The 19453-nt window shown below is 38.5% G+C and overlaps 1 protein-coding gene across 1 annotated transcript in view; it reads left to right on the top strand.

Moving 5' to 3' along the window:
- Positions 1-19453, top strand: part of LOC124790035 (WD repeat-containing protein 75) — a 199549-nt gene that overhangs the window by 9132 nt on the left and 170964 nt on the right. The window contains 3 exon segments of the mRNA XM_047257591.1: positions 9761-9962; positions 15310-15494; positions 15586-15702. Coding sequence (XP_047113547.1) covers positions 9761-9962; positions 15310-15494; positions 15586-15702 — 504 coding nt within the window.

Genomic DNA, 19453 nt, shown 5'->3' with positions numbered 1-19453 from the left:
TGTAATTTTGCATTAATGATCTTTACCCCAACCAGGGCTTCAGAGTGCAGATTCTCTGTTGCTTTATCACCAACCAACAAATCTTCTGAAACATAAGCTAAATTTAATTTCATATAGAATAAAATAGTGTGAGAAATTTCCTTTTCCATAAACTTCTGACCTAGGCTTTTGTTGTTGCTTAAATACAGCAGTGTGTTTCCTTACGCTTAATGACTCATTGCAGATTAAATCAAATGCCATTTCACATTATTCTTGATAATGCAAGTGTGAATGTCTCTTCTCAATTGATTCTAGCTATGGAGTTTTTTTAATATCATGTGTCCCCTCTCCCCCATGGAATTTCACTATTGAAGCTGCTTTCTTTCTGTTATGAAAGGCACGAAATAAAGAGTAGATGCATATCACAGATAATTCAGAGCACTATACATTTTATGATCATCATCGTCTCTGGCTTATAGTAAATGTGAAAAATACCTACTTATATCCTATAGATTGAAAGCTGTGTTTTAGCTTCTCCTAGGACTGAAATGTCAACTTTTGAGTTCATACTTTGGTAACTCGGAGGGGCCAATTGAACCTATCGACACCAGATGTTGTTGTGTGTGATGTTGTACATGTACAAACAGAAAGAAAACAAAAACCTGACAACAATTTTGTGTCTCTTTATTATATTTTGGAATGTGGATCATGTATGACAGACTGATCTGTAGCATAATCCAAGGTATAGGTTAGATTGAGATGGGACTGTGTGATTGTGAGTTGACAAAGCAAAGAAGTGTGAATACGAAATCTTAGTTGTAGTGAAATACTGAACAATAGCATAGCCTGTGATCTGGGTTAGGTTGAAGGTTGACCATTTGATAATGAGTTGTCAAAGCAACATTGAAGGTTTCAATTAATATCACAAAGTTAATGTCAATTGAACCTGATAATGTCAGATTCCACTCCTCATAGGTTGGGTGTACTACTTGTTGGTGTAAATAGGAGACAGATAAACAAATAAGCATGGTGAGGGGGGGGGGGGGCAGTTCTCTTGTCCAGTCAACAACTGAAATGATGGGAAGGTGCTACTTGTGTACACTGACATGATGTTAAACCTGAAGCTTCCTGCCTTCCTTATTTGTGTACACAAATTATAAATATTTGAATGGTTTGTATTGGTTGCAAACCTTCCCCAGGAACTTATGTCACGTTGACAGAACTGTTGAACATTGGTCTGGCGAAGATAAATGATGGGATATTTATGTGTTAAGAGTATGCTGCTGGAAGTGTAGAGGAACGAAATAAGTCTCAGTGTTAGCATACACTTTGCCAATAAGTGTTGTCAACTCTGTTTGTCAGCATTTCCTGGTTGCTTCAATATTATGAAAAAGATAAGAGTACCACCCACTGTTAACATTACACACTGAGTTGCAGACATACACTATAAAGAGACTGTTACATGTAAGCTTTTGGCCAAAGCCTTCTACAGAAAAGGAAAATACACACACACCTTCTCACAAGCAAGTCACACACAAATATGACGTCTGTCCCTGCCAATTCCGGCCAGAATTCAACAGAAACGTGTCAAACTGGAGCAACAATCTGGAATGTGGTGGAAACTGGGAGGGATACCAGGGTATAGGTGGGGCAAGAGGAATCAGCACTGCCTGGCAGAGCATGCAGGGACTAGAAGTGCCAGGCCTCTAGTCACTGCAAGCTCTGCCAGGCAGCACTGATTGCTCTTCCCCACCCATACCCTGGTATCCCTCCCAGTTCCCCACCCCATTCCAGATTGTTGCTCTCATTTGACACATTTCTGTGCGAATGTGTTTGCATTTCTCTTTTTTGAAGATAACTTTGGATAAAAGCTTGTATGTAACAGTCATTTTGTCATGCCTCTCTGCAACTTAAAAGTTTGTCTAACTTTGACTTGTTGCTACAATGTTATGAAAAAGATAAGAGTGCTTTCCTTTGTAAACAGAACCCATTGAGTTGCAGACAGGCACAATGAAGAGGCCGTTACATATAAACTTTCGGCCAAAACCTTCTTCAGAAAAGAAAATCACACACACATTCACACAAGCAAGCACCACCCTCCCCTCTTCATAGACACAGATATGGCTGCTATCTCTACTCTTTACGGTGAGTAGCAATCTATCCTTTTCATAATATTGTTGATATTTCTGAACTGCTAGACAGTGTTGACAAATGAGGTGTTAGAATCTTCTGTGCATATGTATATGAAGTATTTCATGAAACATTTAAGCACAAGTGACCTGTTCTGCATCATAGCGAGAGTTTGCACCTATGATACATTGAACATGCAAATAACTGAACTAACTCTGGTGAGTAATAAAATGTACATTACCTTGTGAATGTTGCAGTTCTTCTTTCCGCATTTGCTAAGAAAATTGGAGAGGAATTCCACCATATGCAAGACCCTTTGTAGTTTTGTTTTCACCCAGACGTGATTCAGCACTTTTTTTACTACCTTCAGTGGGTTTATTTGCTTATTTTTCTCCTGAAAAAATTGTTACTTGTTAACCTTTAAGGAAACTTTTGGTACAAAACATTTACATTTGTGAAATAAGTGATGGACAAATAAATCATTTACTTATTTGTTTATTATTTTTATTATTATTTATTGTTGTCAAATATTTTTACATTGGTTTGCATGCAGTACAGACTTAAGTTGAGGCATTCTCTGGTAATTTACAATATGTCTAAAGTTTCTGGTTTTATAGTACACTGGGAAATAGAGTGTATGTACTCGTTTGTTTGAGCTGTTGATTAGCTATTGGCCATCGCCGCTGACCATAGCATGGTTAAAGCAGGCACAGCATACACGGGACAAAAACATTGTCTTATATGTCAATGGACTGAACGTCAACAGTGTCATAACTAGTACCACAGCATCTATTTCTCAGGCAGGTGTCTTTAGTCAAGGAGCATTCTGATGATAGCTCATTGATGTATAACCAGCTGACATGGCTGGAAACCCAAAAAGATTTTATTCAGTCACATCACGTAGAGACAACTCATTCATACAATGCTGGAGTACTACATTGGTGACATTCTCCCTGAAACATAATTGCATGGGATTGTCAATATTCTCCATTCTTTGAAAACTGTCTTTGTTGCTGCGTTAGGTGGAAATGAAACTGGTTTCCACATTTGTTTTTCTCATAACTTTAGTGGTGCATAAGTAAGGAGAAGGCTGCATTATGCCTTGTGTGTAGAGTTATGGAGAAGACTTTGCAGTGTCACCAGTGTGCTCTTTGTCTTTGTTCCCGTGCCCCACACTCCATGGCCTTTTAACTGCCAAAACTAGGCTGAGTCTCACCATTGGTCACTGTTTGTGCTTCTGACTCTCCTTGGAAAAATTCATAGGTTTGGAAAACTCTCATTGTTTCTTAATGTAATATTTGTCATGATTGCCTTATGTATCTTTGCCATATGTGAACTAACATGAAAAATGATTACTGTTATGTGGGTGGCATCTGTTCGTTTGGACATTCATGATTCCATGGTATGAGATGGAAGACAAATACTGTCACACTATTATGAAAAGGAAAGTTGCTACTCACAATAAAGCTTTCGCCATCAAGGCATTCGTAAAAAATTCTCCCCCCCCCTCCCCCCCCCCCCCCCCCACACACACACACACACTCACGACTGCCGTATCTGACAACTGAAGCCACACTGCCACTGCTGCTGCCATACTGACAGTGTGGCTTTAGTTGCCAGAGACTGCAGTCATGTGTTAGTGAGTTGTGTGGGTGGGTGTGTCATTTAGTTTTGAAGAAGGCTTTGCTGGCCCAAAGCTTACTCGTGACAATCTTTTTGTTGTACATATCTGTGACTCAACATCTTTCCTGTGTGGTTAGTAGCAACTTTCCTTTTCATAATATTGTTACATTCCATCCCGTATTTTCCATTGTTTGAAATACTGACGTCAGCTGCATGAAGGTATTGGAATAATTCATTAGTGACATGTGAAAATTTGTGCCAGACCAGGACATGAACCTGGATTTTTCACTTTATGAGAATTTGTAGTTGACATGAAGTGTGCTCAGATAGCCAAAGTGGTTAAGGCAATCACTCACTTAAAGCAGAAAATTCAGGTTTGAGCCCCAGTCTGCCACAAATTTTCACTTGTGGCCATTAAATTTTTTCTGTGCCCTCATGCGGCTGACATTGGTATTTCTCTTTCATCATGAAAAATGATGCTGAATGTTCCGTGCACACTCAGAAGTGCGTTCTACAAACAGTCACAGCAGATTGATGCCGATTGGTTGTAGCGTTATGTGGTACAGTGCGCCTTGTTACTGCACATCACCTGCCACCTTACACCTTACATTTATACCACTATAATAATCTCTTATGTTTGGCTCCTAGAGAGGAATGCCGTACAAAATGACTGAGTTGACAACAGAATGCACATTTCTCATTGTTACTATCTGACACCTTTGACTGAGCGCTCTAAATAGCAGAGTCTACATTTTTGCTCAACATTTTCTCTGAGTGGCTATTCAGCTGTGTTGTGCTGTCTATCCACAGTCCAAAAAATGTAGAGAAGGTGAGCATTTCAAGAACGCTGCTGACACTTCTCACAAAATTGCATGCTGAGTCACGCCATCATCCAGCACGAAAGAACACTGTATTGTACATTGACATTCCAACCTCTGGTCAACATTCCAGGAAAATGGATACAGTAATAAAAGCCTACTATTAGCTGTAAGGATACTGCAAATACTAAGCACATAAGTGGTGAGAGAACAAGTCTGTGTTACTCACTCACCTTAAGTGGCAGATGTCAGCAAGTTTGTAGACAAGGCACTGTGACATTAATGCAGTATTTAAGAGTAGCCACAGGATTTGAGATCTGTTGAAATCCCAACGGATTCTGTAGATGCTCCCCATATTGCAGGCATTTACTAAAATTCATACAGTTATGGCAGTTGATGAAATTGGGAACTTGATGTGTAAATGTTGCACGTGACTGGGACAAAACAGCACATCAGCAATAGCTGAGCACCACCTGGACTGTGGCTGACCCATCAAGTCTGTGTAGTTGCCCTGCTGCCACAGACACTGCAGCAGAAAATAAGACATATTATTAAAATAATTAAAGTCCTAATGGCATGAACAGATAGAATGGCTACAAATTGCCAATGGCCTGGTTGTTATCAGTCACAGTTCATGAAGCTGCGTGAAGTTCCTCAAGGCCCTGGTACAACAATATAGTTGAGCAGCTACTAGAGAACCACCATCTGCCATCAGCATCTTGATCCAAAAAACAGCAAGCCCTGGATGCAAACTGCCATTTCGCTGTTTCCTGCCAATCGTTTGCTAGAGTAGAACAGACTTCTACTGGTGGCTTAATATTTACATGAAATCTTTGTTATTTTTCAAAGGAAATTGTTACTTACATCTATAACAAAAGAGGGTTATTTACAGTGCATTTCTGTTTGTCATCCAGATTTACAGTGAACTCTGTTACTTGGCGTGCAGCTAACTGGAAATTTCAATCACTGAATCTAAATAATTAGATAATTTGTAAACATGACTAATGTAATTTTTTTGAAATTATCATTTGAATTGAAAGGGAATCCCAGTTTCCTGCTTCATTGAAGCACTTCGGAGTTCAAACTAATCTTCAGATTGAGGAGTTTTTTATGTTAGATGGCACCAGAATACGTAAGTCGATTCTGAACCTTGCGCATAGAGGCAAAAAATTATTTTTTTTGTCTTGTACTGTGATTGTGCAGGCTTCAATTCAGCTGAAATTTATTGTTATTATTGTTGTTTTCTTCATTCTTGATACTAGTTTGATACAGCAGTCTATGCTAGTCTATCTGGTGCAAATATCTTCATTATTGCATAACTGCTACAATGTACGGCAATTTGTAACTGCTTGATGTGTGGAGCTGTGTTCTCCCTTTACAATTTTTACCTTCCATTACCAAATTGATGATTCGTTGGTGCCTCAGGATGTGTCCTATCAACCAATCCCTTCTTTCAACCAGGTTGTGCCATATATGTATTTTTTCCACAATTTGGTCTTGTATCTTCTCATTAGTTATTCAGTCTACCTCTCTTATTTTTCCTGATGATGATATCACCCTGAGTAGTCCCTGCCTTGAGATCTGAACGGCTTACAGTTTTACCCCTGGAATAATTTACCATCATTATGCCATACAGTAGAACTGCATGGCCTCAGGAGAAATAAAAGCTTTTGTTTCCCCTTGGTTTCAGCCATTCACTAAACCAGCATAAGACAGTCATGTTGACTGTATGTTACAAGGACAGATTAAGCATTCATCCAGGCTGTTGCCTCTGCAACTGTGTACAATACTGATGCCTGTCTTCAGATATCACAGATTTGCCTGGCCTTTGCACAGAAACCCGTCCTTTTGTGCTTACGGGTACTGTACAGCTTGCTGTATTATTGAGGCTCGGAAGTCATCCCACCTCATCAAGGTCTATGGCATATAAGGGTGATTTTTATTATCAGCAACAAATAATGATAAGGAATGAGTTTACAGCAGCTTGAGTGTAATAGTTTTAAGACCCTTAAAGAGGTCATGCAAGATATTTGATTAGTGTTTGATTATCTGCTTTACATAATATTCTGGCTGCTTGCGTCTGCTGAATAAGAACTTTATTTGCTTCACACACATTGCCCCAAAAGATATTCCATGCGACAACTGGGAATGAAAATGTACAAAATAAGCCAATACTTGTATATCTATGTCATGATGATAGGAGATACTTAAAACCCAAAGCATACCAAGCTGTACTTCACATTTATTTTATCTCGTTGTTGAATCCATTTAACTTATTATCGAACTGGACTACAAGAAAAGTTACTCAGAATGTTTCTCTTAGTGTATGACCATTGATGTCTGCTTCTGACACTAACAGGTCATTTTTGCTTGTTTGAAATTGCATAATACGAGTCATTAGGAGATTAAAGACTTAAACTGTGACCAAGTAGTAGACTGTATCTGGCAAGTTCAGTTTGGGCCCTTTATTTGTAGCTTATGTCACCAGCAAACATTACACTTTTTCAGCCATCATATCAGTTCAGTACACCATTGGGGAAGAACAAGGATATACCAGACATAATAATGGGAGACTTCAACAGTCACAATGTGGCCTGGGGATGTACACAAACTAACAAAGATGGGGAACTAGTGGAACAGTGGGCTGAAAACAACAAGCTCCATTTGATCCACGATTCAAAACAGCCTCCATCATTCAACAGCGGCAGATGGAAAAGAGGCTATAATCCAGATCTATGTTTCACTAGCAATACTCTTGTAAGCATAATCCAAAAACTCGTATTGAATTCCATCCTAAAGTCCCAGCACCGGCCAGTACTCTGCAAAATCAACCCAGTGATACAACCAACAAAGTTTCCAGTTCGAAACAGATTTAATTTCCAAAAAGCTAACTGGGAAGCTTTCTCTAAAGGAGTAGACAACAAACTTTCATTTCTTCAACCTCTACCAGTTAACTACACCAGTTTGTTAAAGCTTTAAAATACTGTGCATGGCAGAGTATACCAAGAGGATGTAGAAAATCACATTCCAGGCTACTGCGGAGAGACAAAAGAGAAATACGAAACGTATTGTGATCTCTATGACGCCAACCCTTTTTCCCCCAGAAACAATGGAGGTGAGCAAAGAAGTCGTAACAACAATGATTGAAAATAGAAGACAGAAGTGGCAACACACTGTATAATATGACCCACGGTAGTCGGAAAGCATGGAGGCTGCTCAAAAAGCTAGATGGTATATTGCAGGTCAGGTACACCAGGCTTTGTTGGTGTTATAGCAAACCAAATAGCCTCCCAGTTGCTGAAAAACGGTAAAGCGGAACACAGACTGAAGAAAGGGCATATGAGAAAACTAAATGCTTCCCAAGAAGAAAATAATGAAACACTCGATCACATATTTGTATTATCAGAACTGAACGAAGCAATCAAAAGTTTAAAGATTGGTTAGGCCGCAGGCATAGATGATATTAAAAATGAACAGCTGATACATCTTGGTGTTTGCTCTAAATTGTGGCTGTTGGAGTTTGTGAACTGCTGTTGGGCAACTCGACGAATCCCTAAAATCTGCAGGCAGGCAAAAATAATTGCAATTCTTAAGCCTGGTAAGGACCTAGAAGATCCTAAGAGTTATCGGTTGATCTCTCTGTTGTGTACAACTTGCAAATCTAAACAGATTCAAAGGGCTGTTTGAGGGCAAGACTAGCTACAGGGGTGGTGTTTATAGATTTGGCGGCAGCATATGATACGATCAACCTCAGAAATCTCATTGCGAAAGAGCAAAAAATAATAAAAAGCCCTCAGTTAACTGCTGTAAGCAAATCATTTATATTTAACAGAAGATATTTTGTTGAATTCCAGGGTAACAAGAGCAGATGGTGACTACAAAAAAATGGGCTTCCCCAGGGCAGTGTTCTTGTCACCATGTTATTCAATATTTATACAAATGACCAACCTATTAGTCCCTGGTCAAGATCTTTCATTTATGCTGATGATAGGGCAATAGCAGTTCAGGCATCAAAGTATAAGGATATTGAGGAAATACTAGCTGAGACCCTGGAAAATCTCACCAACTGTTACAATAAAAATCAGTTGAAACCCAATCCAAGTAAGACCCAGACTTGCTTATTCCATCTTAACAACAGAGAGGCAAAGCGAGAACTGAATGTTTGGTGGAATGACACAAGATTAACACACTGCCCTTTCCCAGTGTACTTGGGAGTTACTCTTGATAGGACACTGTCATTCAAGCGGCACATTGAGGGGAGCAGGGCAAAAGTCCAGCCATGGAATAACTTACTTGGCAAGATAACAATATCAAAATGGGGAGCTAATCCAAAAGTTTTATGCACCACCGCAATGGCACTCTTGTTACTCTGCTGCTGAGTTTGAAAGTCCTATTTGGGAGCAGTCATGCCACACAAACAAACTGGACACTGTCATGAACCAGACGTGTAGACATATTACTGGCTGTCTTAAGCCAACAAGAGTAGAACACCTATACTCCTTATCAGCAATTGCTCTGCCAAATGTCTGACGTTCAATGCAGAGCAGAACTGAATGAACAAAACAGGTTCAAGATCAATGTCATCTGCTACATGGGTCCCAAATGGTACCAAAGTGCCTTACGTCAAGAAGTATTTTCTCCACTCAGCCGAACAACTCACAGATTCACCAAAAACTTCTAGAAAGAGACTGTGGCATGAACAACGAGAATATCCCCATGATTCTGAGGAAGTGCTGGCACCAGGTGTGGAACTTGAGTGGCAGATAGGGAAATCCCTGAACAGGCTCCATTCAGGAATTGGCAGATGTAACTAAAATCTGCACAAGTGGGGAATTAGTGAAAGTGCTTTATGTCTGTGTGGAAACATCCATACCATGAACCACCTCTTTCAATGTCCGCTAGTAAACCATCCAAGAGCATGCGCGGCCCAAGACCTGATGACATGCAGCGAAGTAGCAAGGGCATATGTGGACTTCTGGAAGAATGAGATATGAAGCGAAGACTGTATAATATTTTATTATACTGTATATAATGTTCCATGTATTTTATTTTATGAATTAGCATTGTAATATTGTAAATTTTATAGAGGACAAATTATAGAGAAGTTGTTTCTATTGCTCCCACTACCCCAATACATAAGAGGCAATTCAAAGCCCTCTATGAACTTTTATTGTTGCTTTCTTATGTTAATTTTTTGGTTGCTGTTGCAGGATACTCTTTGTTGTCTGGGGGCCAGCCATCCGCTCATATAGTGTTCAGACGGGTGAACTGATTGACAGCTACGAAGGATTGAAGTCAAGAGCAGTTGGTGTTGTGTTGAATCCAGACAATTCTGATCATATTGTTGCCTGTTCACAAACAGGTGAATTAATTGAATGGAACTGGAGGACTGCTGAACAAAAGCGAAAACTGGTGAGTGAAGAGAAGTCTGTGTGAGCATCACATGCTAGTGTTAAGGTTAATTTGACTAGCAGTGTTGATTCCTCTTAACTTCGAGCTATGTTTATTTATTTATTTATTTTTATTCCAGTAATTGTTATTTTTGTTTATATAACGTGACTTTTATCAAGATGCTGTGCTTTTTATTGTCTCACTTACTTTTGCTGATGTACTAGTGGGACACATCCTCGATTTCAGAACAATAAATGTAAAATTTCTGGCTGGGAGAGGAAGACCAAAGCCAGTTTTAATCAGAATGGCAATTGTGAAGGAAAGTTTCATCCCCCTTAACACCTCTGTTCAGTATGTCTTCATTTTCGTGTGGACAGTGTCAGATGTATGTGAAAAGTTCTTGTGCATAACTTCGGATATTATTGTATAAACTGCACAATAATTCCCTGAGGAAGCTGCTCATCACCTTCAGGTGTGACTGTGTCTAACTGCTATGGCTTTTTGTTAGAGTGGGGCTATAACATCACTGCAGGAGATGTTGACATTTAGAACCTCCTGTTAGAGAAGCAAGTCATGGACTCCAAGTGCATGTCATCAGAAAGCCACAGACCACAGCGAATCTGCATGAGCAAGGTGTTGGTTCTCAGCTTAGCTATTCTGACTTTAATTTCCCATCAGTATTATCCCTCAGAATTCGTTTGTCTGCAGCTGATGTTTCTTTAGTGCCACCAGTGCTGGTTCCAGTGCTTTGCTGAGCTGAAAGCCTGTATTACTGTTAATGAAGTTGGTGGTTTTACATATTTCAGCTGCTTCTTTAGTGACAGACTCCCAATATGTGGAGGTGCACAAGAGGATCTCAGTCTCCCTGTAATTAATGCTGTCTCTAATATCAAATTGGTTGGGTGTGACACCTGCATTTATCGCACCTCTCTTTTGTGGTGCAATATGTCTGACCAGTGTACAATTTTCAACACTGACAAGAGATCTAATATATTCCAAGTCTTCTTAGTCTTAGGTCATCTTTTATAGAACCCAGTACTGTCTGTGCCTGCACTGCTGGATGGAGTAGACATTTTATGTGGTGTTTCATGAAGCACCTGGCAGTCTTGAAAGGAACACAGCCAGTATAAGGCTGGAAAACCAGTATACTGGAGTTCTCTATTTCTACATGCTATGTCTCTACAAGCTATGTCTCTTAAAGCTTGGAGCACTTGTCTCTCCCTAGTGATGGTTGGGTGCGGGCATCACTGATGAGAGAAAAGTGTTCTGATATCTAAGAGCAGACACAGAAACAGTAATTTAACTGCTAACATGGGTAATGCCACTGCTTGCCTGCCTGCAGATCTTATCTTGGCAAGATGATGGATTTAATCCAGGATTCAGCATATTGTCAATCCAGAATGATCCAATGGAAGCAACACAATGAGAGACATCTTCTCTCAAAAGCAACAAGTTTCCTGACCTTCAGAAAAAGAGTTTCATACCACAAGACCAGATTCACCAAAACTTTGTGGCCCACCAAAGAAACGTAAAGCAGGAGTTTTGCTTTCCGCCATTGTGAGCTGTATAGGAGCCCTAAAATACTTCTTAACAAAACATCTGGCTTCTCATTTAAGCTCTAAAGTTGTGAACATCGTATTTTGAAATCCAGAAGATTTTATACAGCAACTTGAGAACTTATATATTGAACCAACCGGCATTTTAGTGAGTTTCCATGTGGTTTTCTTGCTCACACAAGTTCCTCTGGTGAGTTCATTGCAACTTGTAGGAGCTTATCTGCAAGAGCAAATCCAACATCTTTTCAAATATATGTGTACTTTGACTTACTTTTATTTAGTGACAAATATTTTGAGCAAACTGACGATGTTGCTACGAGTTTCTCTTTCAAAGTAGCTAACCTTTTTATGGGAGACTTCAGGACAAAGCACTACGGTCATCAGTTTTGAAACCTAAATGTTTTTGGAGATACGTGTACTATACTTTTGTGGCACAGACATGAGGGGCAGCAATACTTCCTTCATTTTTAGAATGCTTTAACTCCCTTCCTCAAAGCATCTTCTTCATCACGGAAGTGGGAAACATTGGAGATCACCCATTTCTGGATACCATGCTTCACAAAAAAGGTGATGGCTGTCTGGGTCATGAAGTGTTTCATAAACCAATACACACCAACCTGTTTTTACAAGATATGAGCTTTCATCACTCATCCCAACTCAAAAGTATGTTATGGAACCTCGTTCATAGGTCTCAAGTTATCCAGATGTGGAGAACTCGCCAGCATCACTTGGACACCTCTGTTCAGGTACTCTGATAAACAGATTCACAATACATTTTGACCAGCATACATTAGATCTCAAAAATAGCCAGAAGAAACTTAGAAATCCACTGGAATTGTTTTCCTGCCTTGTGCTGGCAGTGAGTTCTTTAAGATCAGCAGGTTGTTCAAGAAACAGTGTGTGAACTCTGTCTTCCACCCTGTGGCTCAAGTGCATGATAACCTAAATCTAAGGAGACCAGTAATACATGACTTACTTTGTCATTGTGGAAAATCATACATTGGTCAAATGTGTCACACTTTTAAAGACTAAGTCAGGCAGAAAAACCTGCTGTTGCTGAACACTGTCTTGATAAGGAGCATGTAATGATTTAAAGAGAGCCTCATACTGGAACTCTGTCACCATAGAAGCAGCGAAAATATGTATAGCTAACAACTTCATTAACAGAGGCTCCTGTTTCCAACTCTGCAAAGCATGGGAACTAGCACTGCTGGCACTAAGGAATCGTCGGCTGCAGACAAATGAATTCAGTGATGTAACACCAGATGGGGAACCAAAGGCAGAACAGTAAAGCCTGACACCAACAGTATGCCTGTGCCATTCACTGAGGCTGCAATTTGAGGTCAAACTTTCCTGCACAACACATGCGGAGTCTGTGATTCACATCTCCGACAGAGGACATTGGGTGTCTCTGTCTCCTGTGATGGCATTATAACCTTGCCTCTTGGCACCTGCACTTTTTTTTAGTGAATCAGTGTCCAAATTAGCCATCCACAACAGCTAGCCACAGTTGCAACCCCCATTGGGAAAGCCTCAAGCAGCACAGTGTCAGATGTCTTTGAAAGGCAAGTCCACTTTCCCCCACCCCAGATTTTTGGATATTTGACAGCTTTACATTTTACAGGCATGCTATCACTCATTCTGTGGGTGTTAGGTAAAAATCATGTGAAGTCTGTCAGTGGTTCTATGAAGTTGTGCTTTACTTGTTTTGGATTAGTTTAATTATATTTCTTTGCCCATTTTTATACTTAATTATTTTTGTTTGACCTGTCAGAATAGTAGTTACTTATAAATGTACCTGAGGTTGAAAGCATAACTATTTATTATTGGTGTGAGAAATTTGTCCATAAACAACTTCCATGGTCACCACATAGTGCAAGAGAGAACTGAAACCAGTGGAACTACTATCTTCCCACAGACTTGCAGGATGCTGACCAATAACAATGTACTAGCTGGACTTGACTATGACTTTTAAATTTCTATGTACTAGGGAATTATCATTTTTATTCTGTTTCAAATTCAGTAGTGTTATTACCTGCCTCTGACATTTTGTGCTCTCTGTCAAAGATTTTTTTCCCTCTCGCTTTCTCATCTTCATCAAATTTACAAGGTCAACTATAATTTACTTACAAGTGAGGATGAGGATCTTCATAAGGATCAGACATTAAAGAGGAAGACTAACTGGAAGGCTGATAACAACTCAGTACATAATGCAATTCTTCACCATTTGGTTTATCTGCAAATGTTTGTTTCCCAGAGTTATGTTGTGTGTTTTCCCTCTAATGCTACCCTTACTTTTCTTTTAGTTCTTGGGTTTTCTCTCCAAAAATGATTAAAATTTGCACACAAGTTCCCATCTTCACCTTTGTTTTTGTCACTCATTTTCTTTTTTTTTCTAAATTAATTGTATTTTTTCAGACCTTTCATTTCCATTCCATAGTGGTGTGTTTTGAGAACTGTTTATAATTTTCCATTCATTGTGTTTATCTCACACCTTCCATTGCAGCACTTTATTATTCCAACCTCCATTCTAGTTTCATTTTCCTATTTTGTCAAGTTGCTCTTCCTGTTGTAACCTGTGTAGTCACTGTCTGTCTCCATGGAAATGCATGATTGTGATCATCTGAAATATCATGCTTTTTGTTGTAATGCAGATATATGCTTAGTTCTCATCTCTGTTGTTAACCCAGACTCTTTCTCATGTATCCCTATAAGGTCACCTTGTACACTTTCCATTAATGTGGTCAGTCTGGTCCAAAATTTCTCAGATGTTCCCAGTTTGTCCATTTCACAATGTACAAGACTCTTATGTACTACTCATGGCAATCATTGTATACTTGCTGGTTATAAAATCTCTTCTCTCAAGGTCATGTTTAAGCATATTTAATTTGGATTCAGAACTACACTTATTCAAATCGATATCAGGCAATCTAGATTTAAATTTTCTGTAATTTCTCTAAACTGCCCAAGGCATGTGCTTTTTCCTTTATTTATATTGGATTTTTCTGTGATCAGCCAGTACTTGCTGGTAACTATTAATGTTTTGATGGCGTCAGATAATCAACTGCTTCAGTTGTAAATAGCTTTATTAGTTCAGCCACCTAATTGGTACTATTTTTCCTGCAAGGAAACTTAACATTGTTATGCTTATTTTATTTTTAACCAGCTTGCTGCTGTTGGTTCATTTGTGGCTTTATTATTTGTAAAATTTTGTATTTTACACCATTTTTAACAGCTGATTGGGCACTCCCACTATTTATGCCCAAGTACATTGATTTTACCTTATTGTATACTGTGACCATGTATGTGTAACCATCTTCTACTCAGTTATGTATTTATGTTGTTTGGTGATATTCTTTTAGTATTTGTCTCCATTTTTCTTCGGGCAGTGAATCCCACTATTATTATAACAAGAAGTCTTAGGGCTTATACAGTTTTTTATTGTAGCTTCTTCACTTTCCCTTTTGCAATCTTTTAGTCTGAAGCTGTCATATAACTGCCTGAAACTGCCGTGATCTGAACCAATAAAAGTATTTACAGCTGAAGTGGTTGATTATCCAACTCCACTATGACACTCAGTTGTGGATGTCCTTCAAACCAAATCTTAGTCATTTTGTGTTCACTATGAAGAAATGACGAAATCTTGAGCAACACTGGAAAGTACACTGCTTACTGATACATGGCTTTTATAAAACTGTAGTGTTCATGTCATTATATATTTATGGTTGTTAGTATTATTGTGAAATTTATTTTTATGCTGTTGTACAAGAACTTTAGTTCAGTTGAACTAATAATTATTTTTGTCCCCGTAGCAACTGGATTTAAATTATAAGAACAACAAACCCAAGTTGATTGTGAATTTTTATGTTGCAAGAACAATAGAAAGGAAGATTAAAGTGTTCTTAGTATGGGGGTATGAAAAGGAGAAAAATGCAATTGTTGACATTTTTAATTTTACAACAGGCAAGATCTCAAAAACAAACTTTGGACAGTGCAGGTAACTTTTTGATTATTGTCTTCTGTACTAATATATGTTTCCATTCCATTAACTGTTGTCTGTATTGGTTATTTTTAAAAATATTTTCTAGAGTTGACAGCCATTCGCACAGCACTGCTATCGGAGGAAGCAATACGGGTATCTGTATTGCTGGCATAAAACAGAATGAGCTATTTGTAATTTCTTCAGAAGATGGTCACCAAATGAGGTCGGTAACATAATTTTCTACCACCATTCTAAAGTAATTATGACTTCATTAAAATTATGGGAATATTGCTGCACAACTTCAGATAATTCTAATAGACATTCATTCATGGACAAAATATCTTTCTGCACCATCCAGAAGGTTGTATTTTTGAGAGTGAATATTTATGTAGTAGCTATAAAAAAACACAATTCCAACAGACTTTAATTATGATGGATGTTTGAATGTAGTCATTCGAGTGTAATAAGTGATTACTGAACTCTTAGTTTTGTACTGACACCTATACTAATGTATAACTGTAGTTTCTTTTGATGCAGAACTTGCCAAATGAAACTTCCAGCCACAATTCATTCCAGCTTCAATACTGATAAAACAGTAAACTTTTTGTACAAATGAATGGTGCTCTAGGCAGTAAAATGACAAAAAGTGACACTGAAATGATGCTTTCCTAGCATAAACTCCTTTCAGTAATCCCTTGATGTGTACAGCTTTCTCAGTTGTTTGTGTTCTTCAGATGTCGACTGGGCTGCTTATGATGCAATAATGTGAATATACGCAGTTTGACTTGCGTGTAATAATAGATGCTCTGTGGGTACATTTTTTCATTTCTTGAATGGAGCCAGTTGTGGGTATCCACCAGATTTTCGGTCTTATCATGACATTTGCTAAGCTATTATTGGTTTTCCTTGCATGTACAGTGTTAAATTTTCTTAGCCTGAAAATTTATCTCCAGTTCAGCAGCATTGATGATCCCTTTTATGCAAAATACTTTAATGAGTAAGGTAGGGTTTATGATTGTAGTAGAGAATTTAAAGTGATTTTACAAATTCAAGTAACAAGTAAACCAATTTAATGTTAACCAGCACAAGAAGCTGTATTCTTCTACTGCAAAATTGCAACAGGATGACCCATAATGATAGGCAAATTGGAAATGACTCAGTCAGATGCTGATGGTCTACACTAGCTTCAGGAGCCAAGCTGTTTGCAGTACTTGAACACCTGTCGAAAATGTGTGTGGCAGGAAATTCACACTTCAAACATGACAGTAGAAGTGATGGCACATTTGTTCCATTTAGTTGAAATGAAGGTGGCCACAGAAGTACTTTATATTTCACATTGTGTATTAGTTCTGCATAGTATTATAAAAACATCAAAGTTTATTGTTTATTTGTTGGTAGATGAGAGACAATACTTCTGATCATATTAGATAGGTAATGAGTTGAGGGAAAATGAAACTGCATTTAAGAAAGTATTATGAAAGCAAGAGTAACCCAGTGGAAAAAATGGGCAAGAAGCTCTGGTGAAATATTCTGGTGAAGCTCTCTCATATCCAGATAATATTAGTGAGGCTAATTCTGTGCATAACAGTAAAATGAAAGAAGCTAAGAAGGACAAGGTTGAGGTGGTGTAATGGTGGGTGGGGAAGAAGGAAGGACACTAAAATGTAGTGAAGAGTGAAGTTTTTTGAATGACTTTCTTCTGCATTTTATCTTTTAATAAGAGTATACTGATAGTACTTAAGGTTAAGTCAGAATCACATTCTTGCATGGTGGTGAAGGAAGTCTTGGTCCTCTTATGTCTCTTTGTTTTCACCATCCTAATGTGAAAACTATGTATCAGCTTACATCAGTTACCTTATTTATTGAATATTGACATAATTGATAGTGAAAATTATGGGATGTAATATGCATAAAAAGTTGGCAGCAGCTTTTTGTGATACAGTCATTGTCTGATGGAATATTATATTATTAGTTATAGTTTTAAAAAAATCCTTCTATCTGTTAAACACATAGACAAAAATCAGCGTCATTATTTACACCAAAGGTCACACACAACTTAAAATGTAACATCACAGATAGCGATTACTTATGCATACCTCAAACTATCACCAATGGCTGTGAGAAAGTACATGGTTTGCCTTATGTTATCAAACAGTTCCACCAGAATGAAAACTGGAGAGGAAGTGGTTAATTGCTGGCAGTTGCTAAATCAAGTATTGGTGGGTTTCATGTATCACACGTACAATCACTTCAGTTTGTCACATGTTTTAAGACATTGGAGTCCTCATACTATATAATGGGATTCATTGAATGTGAAGAAGTTGTAAAACCCATGATGTAACTTCTATCTTCCACAGATTTATTTTTTGTTTTTTCTCCGTTATGTGCCAATGTGGCCATATCAGTTGAACCACTGCAAGCCTCTTATTTGCCTTTTGTAATATTTTGCTGTGCACCTGCTTTCTTTGATCAGGCCTTTTCTCTGTGGAGATTGCTGAACTTTCCAAATGTTGATCTTCCTGTAAAAGCTCTGTTTTCACCAAATCTGCACTGATTCTTCTTTATTTCTAAACTACAGTTACTGTTGTCTTCTGTGTTTCTGGTAAATCGGCCAACTTGGAGTGTTCAAAGTCACTCCTCCTTCTCCTCCTCCTCCTCCTCCTCCCCATCATCATCATCATCATCATCACCACCACCACCACCACCACCACCACCACCACCACCATCATGGATTTTACTCATATTAGCTCTTATTTTAAGAATATTTGACATGATTTTGTTTAAAGCCTTCAATACTTTGACATTTCCAAATTATTGGAAAGGGCGAATTCAGTAAGGCCATTCATCTGTTTAGCATACCGTATTTACTCGAATCTAAGCCGCACTCGAATCTAAGCCACACCTGAAAAATGAGACTCGAAATCAAGGGAAAAAAATTTTCCCGAATCTAAACTGCACCTGAAATTTGAGACTCGAAATTCATGGGGAGAGAAAAGTTTTAGGCCACACCTTCAAATCAAAACAAAGTTGGTCCAGTATAATATGAGACACAATTTAGGTCGAATGAATGATGATACAGCTACAGTAGTTTGGTTCGAGTCGTAAGCTCAGCAGTTAAGCTTTACCAGGTAGCCATTGCTACGCGTCAGGCGCTCCGTCCGTATTTATACGGGTACCCTTCCTTTTTCACGGGATTCGTCTGGTTTGAATTGATTGCTCATTTTTCTTTGATCTGATAAGTGCCGTTCTCTTTGTTACAGGTGTTTACGTCACTCTAAGCTGAAAATGCATTACTGTACTGTGTCATGCATTGTTTGTCGCTTTCTGATAATGAGTGTTTACGGCCTGTCGCCGCTCACCGCATCGCATGACTTGCTTTTGTGCACGGTACTACCGCTTAAAAAAGAGAGAGAGAGAGAGAGAGAGAGAGAGAGAGAGAGAGAGAGAGAGAGAGAGAGGGATCGTCTCATTAGCGAAACAATGGCAAGAGACTGCTATTTGTTGTTACTTATGCTGCTGCTTTCTTTGATAATGATCGACAAGAACCAAATAATAGACTGCGTATGATAGAAGATGTTCTGAATGAGAGTTTAGCGAAAATTTTTCTCAGTTTGAAAATCTTTGCAGACACCTCTTTAGTACATTACATTCTGCACAGAAATTAGAGTCATCTTAGATTTAAAAATCCAGTCAATTGTCGTGCTTCATTTCTGACTCTGTCACTATTAGGCATAAGAATAATACGAATATAAACATGACATGATATGTGTATTCTTCCGCGTTTGCTGCTGTCTCACTCTAGTTTCGTGGTTTATTAGGCAGACAGGATTTAAATGAGATAGCTGCAAACACGAAAGAATACATGACAAAATGTTTATATTCATATTATTCTTATGGTGAAGCGAATACTGCATGTGATTCACAATTCATAAAAGTTCCTATTAGCAGCCATCTCTTCTCACAGGTAGGAAAAA

The sequence above is a fragment of the Schistocerca piceifrons genome, chromosome 3, assembly GCF_021461385.2.
Source record: "Schistocerca piceifrons isolate TAMUIC-IGC-003096 chromosome 3, iqSchPice1.1, whole genome shotgun sequence".
NCBI lineage: Eukaryota > Metazoa > Arthropoda > Insecta > Orthoptera > Acrididae > Schistocerca > Schistocerca piceifrons.
This window is presented reverse-complemented; position numbering and strand designations above follow the sequence as displayed.